Source organism: Mastigoproctus giganteus, chromosome 13 (genome assembly GCF_048544385.1).
Source record: "Mastigoproctus giganteus isolate SK-2022 chromosome 13, ASM4854438v1, whole genome shotgun sequence".
In the NCBI taxonomy this organism is placed as follows: domain Eukaryota; kingdom Metazoa; phylum Arthropoda; class Arachnida; order Uropygi; family Thelyphonidae; genus Mastigoproctus; species Mastigoproctus giganteus.
Window position 1 is genome coordinate 45,683,655 of NC_143587.1, and position 10,357 is coordinate 45,694,011.

Here is a 10,357-nt window from a genome sequence, read left to right on the forward strand (position 1 = left end):
CGTTATAGATCTTGACATATTTCATCTCTGACAGTATCTCTGTTTCCTCATTGTGAAATGGAATGTGCAGTGTTACCATCTCGTGCTTGTACTCATTGAGATCCTGAGCCAAGTCATAGTTTTGATAGTGTATTATGCATGGATACTGTCGTTTCTTGTAGATCTCATAGCACTGCATGGGTAATTTGCGACAAAGAATGACAGTAACATGATCCATCAAGATAGTATGATTGTAACCAGTGGCAGATTACCCATTAAGGCAATGAGGCACGTGCCTAGGGGCCCCAGGCTTTGGGGGACCCAAGCCAAGACATTTTCCTATAGTGTTCTAAAATAGATTGTTTTCAGTAAACATCATAAAAAATCTTGATTAATTTAAGCAAAAATTTAAGCAAAAAATTCAAAAGTACAAAATTTCATTTATTTACCACCTAACTTTTATTTATTTTTTATTTTTTTATTATTATGTTTTGGGGGGCCCCAAATATAATTGGCCTAAGGGACCAACTATCCTTAATCCGCCACTGATTGTAACAATACAAATACTTGTATTGTTGCAATCATACTATTCAACAAATTGCTACAATCAAATGGGTAATTAGGCTATTGGCCTAACCTCTTCCAAACATTGATTTGGTAGAGTAAGGAGCGGGCTTATGTATCCTATTTATCTCTAACATTAATTTGATAGAGTAAATAGCAGGTGTGAGTATAAATTACATCATTCATGATTTTGGTTCTAGCTGTTCGAAATTTAGTAGGTGTCAAAGATGTTTACACATAAAACATCTTTCATGTGTACAGGAGTACACACATGATTTATTTATTTTTCGGGGCCCTCCCCAGCAAGCTTTGGCAATTCCAGAGTTTACCCCAGCCAGAGAACCTTACACTCTACTACCTGGCCCACCTCCTTGTGGTGTTGGATGGGCAATGAAGAGCATTGGTATTGGCATTAGTAGAGACACATGATGCAAGAAAGCAAGCTTATACAGCATCAGCCAAAAAAAAAAAAAAACCCATTTCACTGATCCATTCATTCCAAATGTTTGTCTAGTTTTGCCTTGAATTTATTTAAGCTATCAATTTCCACAACAACAGATGGAAGTTTGTTCCAGCAATCAACTGCCTGCTGGCTAAAGGCAAAGGATTGCCTTGCAGGTGTAGTCTCCAGAAGTTGCAATTTTCAGAACTTAAGCCTTTCTTCATAAGAGCACCCCTTTGTTCCCTTCACCAGTCTTGTTGCCCTTCTCTGTACTCGTTCTAGCAACTCTACATCCTTCCTGAAATGAGGCTTCCAGACCTGTACACAGTACTCAAGGTGTGGCCTGACCATTGCCTTATACAAGCAGATAATTACTTCCTTCTCCCTGCTTGCAAAATTTCTGTATATCATTGACATACAGAATTATTCTGAATTTGACAAGACCCCATGACCTAATCTGGCAGCCTGTCTGCACTGCTCAGAAAACTTCATATTTGACTGCACAATTACTGCCAGGTTCGCTTTCATTCTCCACTACCCTGAGTGTAACACAGTAGTGTGTTACCAGTAACCCCAGAGAAATGTACCAACTATGTGGTAACACCACATAGTGGTAACACCACATAGTTGGTAACACCACAACATAGTCCACACACAGTTGGTGTAGAGCAGTAACCGTTGACCACCACTCTGTCTTCTCCCACTCAACCATCCTTTTATCCATTGTAGCAACTTGCCTTTAATGCCATACTGCTCCAATTTGTACAGTAGTTTTCCATGTGCAACAGTATCAAAATCTTTCCTGAAATCCAAGTCTATGATATCAGAAGTATTTTTTGCATCCAGTTCCTTTGTGACCACATCATAGTATCCAATCAAATTAGTCAGACAACACTTCCCCTTGACAAATCCATGCTGTGTCTGAATTATTGCTGCAGTCTTGTCTAAATGGTCCTGCAATGCTTCTTTAACCAGTGACTCCATTATTTTTGCTGGAACAGAAGTCAACTAACAGGTCTGTAATTACTTTTGTCACCCTTTGATCCCCCTTTTTGAATTGGAGATACATTTTTGCACATCTCCAGCCCATGGGGACTTTCCCCGAGTCCAAGGATGCCCTCATAATTATTGCTAAGGGTTTGCTTACATCCTTTGCTGCCTCATTTAATATAATTGGATAGATTCCAATCCCTCCCCCAGGTGCCTTTCTTATATTTAACCTCAACAATTTCTCCTCCACTTTGTTCTCAGTTATTACAAAATCATTTAACTCCATGTTAGAGTTTAATCATCTGGCTCTCACCTCCTTGAATAACTCCTCATGTGTGAATGTAGATGCAAAATACTCGTTTAGTTCAGCAGCTATCTGAGAATGATCATCTATAGTCAGACCATTGATATCAATTGGGCCAATCTGATTCATCCCCTTCCTTTTAGAGTTTGAATAAGTAAAAAAAAGTCTTTGCTGTTTTTCTTTGCATCCTTTGCCAAAGATTTTTCATAATCTTACTTCACTTGTCTAACCTTCTTTGTTGAAGAAAGAGACAGCAGTCTCTGAAAGCTTCAGGTTTTATCGCTTTTAATCCAGTTTATTATATTTTTAACTATATTTTTAATGTTTTATCGTAGTTTATTTTATCATAATTTATTGTAATATTTTAGTCTTCCGATAGTGTATCACATTATTTTAGCATTAGCATTAGTAGAGGCATATGATGCAAGAAAGCAAGCTTATTCAGCATCAGCCAAAAAAAAAAAAAAAAAAAAAAACACACACCACTCCCATTTCACCCCTCCGTTCGTTCGAAATACCTGTCCAGTTGAGCTTTAAATTTGTTTAGGCTATCAACTTCAACAACAAGTGATGGAAGTCGGTTCCACCAACCAACCACCCGCTGGCCAAAGGCAAATTTCCGCACATCTATCCGACATCCGTCCTTCCTCAATTTGAATTTATGCCCTCTGAGCTGATTATTCTGAGCAAGATGAAGAATCCCATTGGCATTGAGCATGCTCAAACCGTTCAAAGCCTTATACACCTCTATCAGATCACCTCTCCGGTGCCTAGTCTCCAGACTCTGTAATTTGCAAAACTTAAGCCTTTCTTCGTAAGAAAGGCTTAAGTATTTTATTATTTTTATTCCTTGGCTGGTGTTTGTCTTTAATTATTGCAGTAACCTTCTTTGTGACTTGATTACAGACTAGCTTGTATATACCATAGGCTTCTGTGTCACCTGACAATTTATGTGCATCCCATGCATTTTTCTTCTCTACCACGAGTCTCATTAGTTCATCTGACATCCATTTGGGCCTGAACCTAGAGCAGTATTTTTTAGTTGGAACAAAAAACCTAGTAGCTTCCAAGATTAATTCTTTGAATGCTTCCCATTTTGAATTTGCTTAACATCATCAGTTGGTCCCACTGTATAGAACCTAAAAAATCTCTGAGACCACTGTAGTCGCCTTACGAAAGCAAAACCCTTCCCTTTACCCCTGATGATAGTTACATCTTTAAGTAAATCTCACATCAGTACACTGTGATCACTGCTACCTAGTTGTTCCTTTATCTGTAAATTCTTAATGCATGAATAATCATTGCTGATAATAAGAACAAGAGTGTTACTCCCTCTTGTTGCCTCTCTAACATGCTGCTGTAGAAAACAGTCATCCAATAAATCCACAAAAGCCTTGCTACTGTGCGAGTGACCAACCCACAAATTCCAGTCTATATCTGGGAAGTTAAAATTCCCCATTATAAGACACTCCGATTTACTGGCCCACTCTATTTCTCTGTATAATTCTTCATTGTACTCATCAGAGTCATTAGGCCTATAACAAACTCCTACCCTCATTTTTGCTTTCCCAGTGCTTATGTCACTCCAAACTGACTCAATATTGCACTGTTTATCTATATCAACTGGATGCACTTCCTTAGATTTTGTTTCTTAACTAATAGCATAACCCCTCCTCCCGTCCTATCCTGTCTATCATATCTGTACACATTGTACTCCCCAAATTCCAATTCAGTATCCCTTATATCTGAGTGGCACCAAGTCTCTGATATCCCAACAATATCCACCTTGGATGTCTTAACCAGCACTTCAAATTCATCAAATTTGTTTACTGTACTCCTAGCATTGGTGTACATGGTAGTTTACATGCACCTGTTCTTCCTCTTAGTTACTCTAACACAGCCCATGTACTTACTTGTTTCATGACCCTCCAGCAATTCCTGAAATCCCCAGCAACTAGCTTTCTGGGCTGCTGCTCATTCCAGTAGAAACAGTGCAAGAATCATTTCCACCTCTGCCTGCAGCTACTGTTAACCTGTTAGTCTGTGAATCCTCCCAAGCTAGCAGTTTTCTGACCCACCTAACATTGCCTCGATAACATCAGCAAATATTCTTGCACCCTTTCTATTTAAGTGTATCCCATCCCTGTAGAAGTAATCTCTCCTGTTAACAAGCACAGACCACACTGAGAAAAATTCTAAACCATGATCCCTACACAATCTCTCCAGGACCGAATTAATTGACAAGGCTCTCATCATATAGTGTTACCCCCCCTTATTCTGGGTATGCCTGTGATGTCTATCCTGCTTCAGATATTCAATCGGTTAGGACAAAAACCCGTGCTCTTGGCAACCAAAGGTTCTTAATGACCCCTGATCTATGCAGCAACAGATCGCGTTGTGATTTGTAATGGAAAGATCACTTAGTGTCTTTCCAACCTGTAAATATACATTTTCTTTGTTTATTTACCCTGGCGTGTTTCAAGGTGCTGACAGAGAGAATGGAACATACAAATAACACATAACATTTATTACAAACAAAAAAGGTCCTGTATACAATATACTTTCACTTGTTTGTTTGTTATTTGGTTTTTAGGAGCATTAGCAACTAAGGCCATATTGCTCCAGGATATGCGGTGGTCATTCCCTGACCTTTCCGCATCCTCTGTATTTGGTGGTGGTGGGCTCGAACTCCGGTCTAATCAAGAAGCGTGTGCTATGCACTGCTGCTCCTTCCCACCTGGCTACGGAGGCGCCCTACTTTCACTTAGTCTTAATACAATGAATAATGCATGCATCGCTTGCAAGTACAACCATATACTAACAACAGGACATTGTTAAAGTTATAAGATCCAGTGGTCTAGTGGTTTCACAAAGTTATCGTTTTACCTTTTCTAGACATGTCTGTTCTTTGACTTTTGTCACTTTCTAAATAACTCTAGAATGGATAAACTTTGATATACCGAAAGTAGCTTCATATCTTATTTATTATTAGGGAGGCTTGGAGTATTGAGCAGTTATGCTTTTGGGTGGCCTATGGCATCTTATCAAATATTCTTACTATACTTAAGGGACTAATACCTAATTACGTTTAACTATTTTATTCTCTTTTGTGTTTGGTTTACTAGGAGGAAAGAAAAAGTATCGTTCGTACCTTCAACAACCATAGTTATTCCATACCTTATTGAATAAGCACTCATTTCTGCATATAAGAGAGAATAAGGAAGGAAACATTTAGTTCAATATAAATTTGGCTGTTTCACACATTTTCATTCACTCGTAAGAACGGTCTGCTTACCAGGTTAAGTTGGTTTGTCCTGGAGCCTGTTACAAGGCTTCCTTCTATAGTGGAGTGGGCTGTGGTTTTCTGTGGTCATCACAATTCCATCTCTTCAGCCAGAATGGAAGGTGCGGACAGCTACTGAAGAGGATTGGGCCAGACTCCAATGGTGACTTCGGCAGTGATGGCGACCAGCATCGATAACTGCAGAGATCCACTATACAACAGCGAACCTACAGCAACTAAGGTGATGATCTTTCGGCATCCATAGGAACGATGGCAACCAAAACCAGCAGTGACAATGGTGACAATTCTTTGGTCTCATTTTGGGCCCTTTTTTTATTCTGTGCTCTCCTTTGTCTTCTAGAGCAAAATTCTCTCATTGACCACTGGAAATCATGCGTTTTTCCTGTCCAAGATGGTCCAGGGATGACTCATGCCCCAAATGGGTCCCCTTGTCTCAGGATGTTTTATTTGCCGTCATGGTGTCGGAGACATTAATAAATATGCCCACCCACTCTCCCATGGCTGCCTTCCCTTTTGGCTAACCTCCCATGCCATCCTGTATTCCCATCTCTTTCCCAGTTGTAAAATCCCTTATGTATTGTGAGAAGCCAGGCTTCTGCATTCCTTTCCCTTTGCACATTAATTAATTCATTTCTAGATCTGGTAGGGACTAGGGAGATTTTGCCTTACTTCTTATTAGATATGGAGAGATTCGTATAACCTAGAGCGAGAGTTTTTCACATTTCCTGAGATACAAACTTTGCCTAGCCACAATGGGAATATTCTCTCAATTCTTTCAACTGGCAATAGGTTCCTAATAGTTACATGACTCAGGCTCGATGTTCCTATATTACAATATTGATAACTGAGTATTAGTTTGGATTGGTTGGAATTATAGGGAAGATATAAAACTCTCGGGCTAACAGTACTCCCTCCTATCATGTCTGGGCAGGATTGCAGACGCTTTCAAATTTAACCCTAACTCGCAACTTTTTTTCAGCACTGACCTGTACTTGCTTAGTAAATCTGCAGATCTCCTACACTTACTCAGTCCCCAGAAACAGACTCCTCAGTTTCTGAGACCCCCATGTCTAAGTGTCCAGAGGAACAACATACCAACATAACCCATACTACACTATGCAGGTTGCACAATCACTCAAACTATCTCTAGCCTTTACAGAGTTTGTACTGTGATGCAGATTATAATACGTAATTATACTCTGCATCACAGAGTATAATATGTAGAATTTGGAGGGGGAAAGAACCACCAGTACCGACAGTATTAGTATTAACAATGGCCACATGGTACAAGGAAGCCTATGGCTTATGCTGCACCAGCCAAAAAAAATAATAATAAAATGAAATAAGAAAAATAAATAAAATAAAATAAGAATAAAAATAAAAAAAATAATAAGAGAAAAGGAAATAGACAACCTATGTGTTTCCCTCCTCCTATAGGTAATTATCCAGCTGACCTTTGAATTTCTCCAAACTGTCAGCCTCTACTACCCATGTAGGTAACTTATTCCAGTAATTTATAATTTGCTGGCTAAAGTAAAACTTCCTGCAATTCAGTCTGATAATATTTCCTGCCCTACCTAACATCTTCCCCCATAACTTGAAATTATGGCTCCTTGTTCTAGAATCATTTATAACTGTGAATATTTCATACTCATTCATTTTACTTATGCCTCTCAGAGCCTTAAACACCTCAATGACACTCCTCTAAGGTGCTTAGTTTCCAAGCTCTGCAACCCACATATTCGAAGTCTTTCCTCATATGGATGCCATTTTGCTGATTTCACGAGGTGAGTTACCCGTCTTTGGACCTCTTCATGAAGCACAGTGTCTTTCTTAAGATGCGATCTCCATACCTGAACACAGTATTCCAAATGTGGTCTAACAATAGCCTTATATAATGGGATTATGACATCCTTATATCTACTAGCAATTGTTCGATAAATAATTGATAGGACACCATGGGCCTTCCTTTCAACCAGTCTACAATGCTCGTAGAACTTCGTGTCAGACCGTATCTCCAAAGTCTCTTTCCTCCACTACCTGCTTTAGTTCAACTCTGCCAAGTGTATAAATTATTTTGAGATTACCGTTCCCCAGTTGCACTACCTTACACTTTTCTGGATTAAAGCATCATTCAAATTTGATGAATTAGAAATATTGTTTGATGATAAACAATATTTCTAATTCATCAAATTTGTTTATCATACTTCTAGTTATTAGTGTACATGTAAATATACATGCACCTGTTTTTGCTTTTCATAACCTTAACACAGCCCATGTAGTTGCTGTCCCATGAACTCCCCCCTCATCCCTGCTGGCCTCAATCTCTAACATCTGGCTTTTTAGGATGCTTTAAATCTCCAAAGAAACAATATGAGAATTACTTTCACCTCCGCTTATGGCTGTTATTAATCTATCAATCTGTATGTCCCCATCAGTCTAGAAGTTTCCTGCCCTACCTAACACTGCTTTGATAACATAAGCAAATATTTTTGTTTCCCTTCTGCATGGATGTCCAAAAAGCCTGAAACCAATGGGATTTACACTACGTATGCTTACTTTCATTGACAATATGTACCATTGGTTCCAGACTTTTTGGACACCCAATATTTAAGTGTATCCCATCCCTATAAAAACAATTTCTTCTGTTAAAATGCGGAAACCATACTGAGAAAAATTCTAACCCCACAAGCCTTGCATACTCTCTCCAGGGCCAAATTGATTGATAAGGCTCTCATCATTTACTCCCTCTTATCGTGTTCTGGACAGAATTGGAAACGCTTTCAAATTTAATCCTGACTTCTGATTTTTTTTCTCGATACTGCCTTGTATTTATTAACTAAATCCTCAGATTTCCTTCTCTTAATATCATTGGTAGGTACCAACAGTACTAATGATGTTAATCTAATACTAAGTCTTTTGTGTGGAACAGTTTACATACCCTGGTCCTATTCCACATCCTTCATTATCATTAATAAATATTAAAAACAATGGATCTAGCACTGAACCCTAGGGCACTCCACTCCAAGACATTGCTCCAAGAAGAGTACTGCCCTTTTATAATCACCCTCTGTCTTCTCCCACTGAACCTTCCTTTATCCGTTACACTAACTTGTCCTTGATGCCACACTGCTCCAATTTATACAGAGCATGTGGAATAGCATCAACTACTTTTCTGAAATTTAAGTATATAATATCAGAATTATTTTTTGCATCCAGTTCCTTTGTTACTGCATCATAGTAGTTAATCGAATTTTTCAGACAAGATCTGCCCTTAACAAATCCATGCTGCGATTTCCGTATAACTGCACTGTCAAGGTGATCTTACAATTCTTCTTTATCTGCTAACTGCATTTTTTTTCCCCCTGAACAGAGGTCAAGCTAACAGGCTCTGTGAATAGGAGAGTCATTTAAATCTCCAATCTATAGGGACCACCACTGAATCTGAGAAAGTTTCTTTTAATATAATTGGATATTTTCATGAACCCCAGATACCTTTTTACTTTTAGCTTCAACAGTTCTCTTTCCTTTCTTCTCAGTAGCTGAAAGTATTCATTCAGTTTGTAATGCAGAACTTTTCACCAGCATCTATAAAGCAAATTATATACAATTTGTTATCTTTATGTGAAGTATATTAATATTAAATAAAAGGACTACAAAGTCCAGTATATTTTGAAGTAAATAACTTTAAATATAAGTAGGCACATACCCTTATTTTTTTTTAAGGTACTGCTTATGGACAAAGCACACACTAAAATTATTTACATGAATTTTGGTGCTCAAGAAACAAGTTATTACAAAATTTTTGGATTAAAAGATAGAGTAACATAAAGTCATTTCTGAATTATACTCAGGCAATATAAATGCAACTCTTGTTCTTCATTGGACATTGCTTGCAGCCTGACCATTTCAGTTTAACTGGCCTGATTAAGAAACAAGCTATAAAATATTCCCACTCTCAAACCAATGAAAGGTACTCATCCCTGTTCACATGAAAATGCTGAATGAGCTGCCAAAAGACAAGTTAAATAAAATCATAAAAATAAATTTTACTAACTAGCTTTATGATTCTGTATAACTTGTTGTTTGGTAGATTGTTTGAAATTGATTATATATTTATGCATTCTCACATGAATAGTGAATGGGTGCCTTTTTCATTGATTTGGTTGCGGGCATGTTTTATAACGTGGTTCTAGAGCACTGAAATTCACATGTATAAGTAATTTTAGTGTGCATTTTGTTGATAAGCAGTACATTGAAAAAAATAAAATAAAATAAAGGTTAAGTGCCTACTTTACTTATGTTCAAAATTCAGTATATTAGATAATGGAACTGCACAAATAAAATCTAATTATTTTATTTTCCCATCTCTAGATTTGGTTTTGTGATGATTCAATTACAGGAATTACAGTGCTTTCTAAGAATGAAGAGAGGATTAATCTATAGTAGAAGAATAAAGAGTCCAATATACTGTTACTGTATTGGTGCATAAATTATTCATCATGTAATAATCTGGCATATTCATCTGGCTATAATTATCAAAATATAATTGCCTACAGAGCAATTAGAGGAATATTTTCACATGTTTGCTATTGAACCATTTTAGCATTTTGTTATCAATGTCAATCTGTTTGAGGTGTGATCAAAAAAGTTTTAGGACTGAACTAATATTTGTGGAATGATGAAGCTTGATGGCTATTTGGATAACTCTCCTTTGAAGTAGTCTCCCTCTCTCTCCGTATATGCAGATTCCAGCACTTCTGCAACTTCTGGG

The 10,357-nt window shown here is 37.8% G+C and overlaps 1 protein-coding gene across 1 annotated transcript in view; it reads left to right on the forward strand.

The window, feature by feature from the left end:
• LOC150076007 (tRNA pseudouridine synthase-like 1) overlaps positions 1-10,094 on the forward strand; it is an 82,411-nt gene extending 72,317 nt beyond the window's left edge. Inside the window, exon 7 of the mRNA XM_090387647.1 lies at positions 9,958-10,094. Coding sequence (XP_090243773.1) covers positions 9,958-9,971 — 14 coding nt within the window. The 3' untranslated portion in view covers positions 9,972-10,094. The remainder of the gene's footprint in view (positions 1-9,957) is intronic.
• The last annotated feature ends 263 nt before the right edge of the window (positions 10,095-10,357 follow it).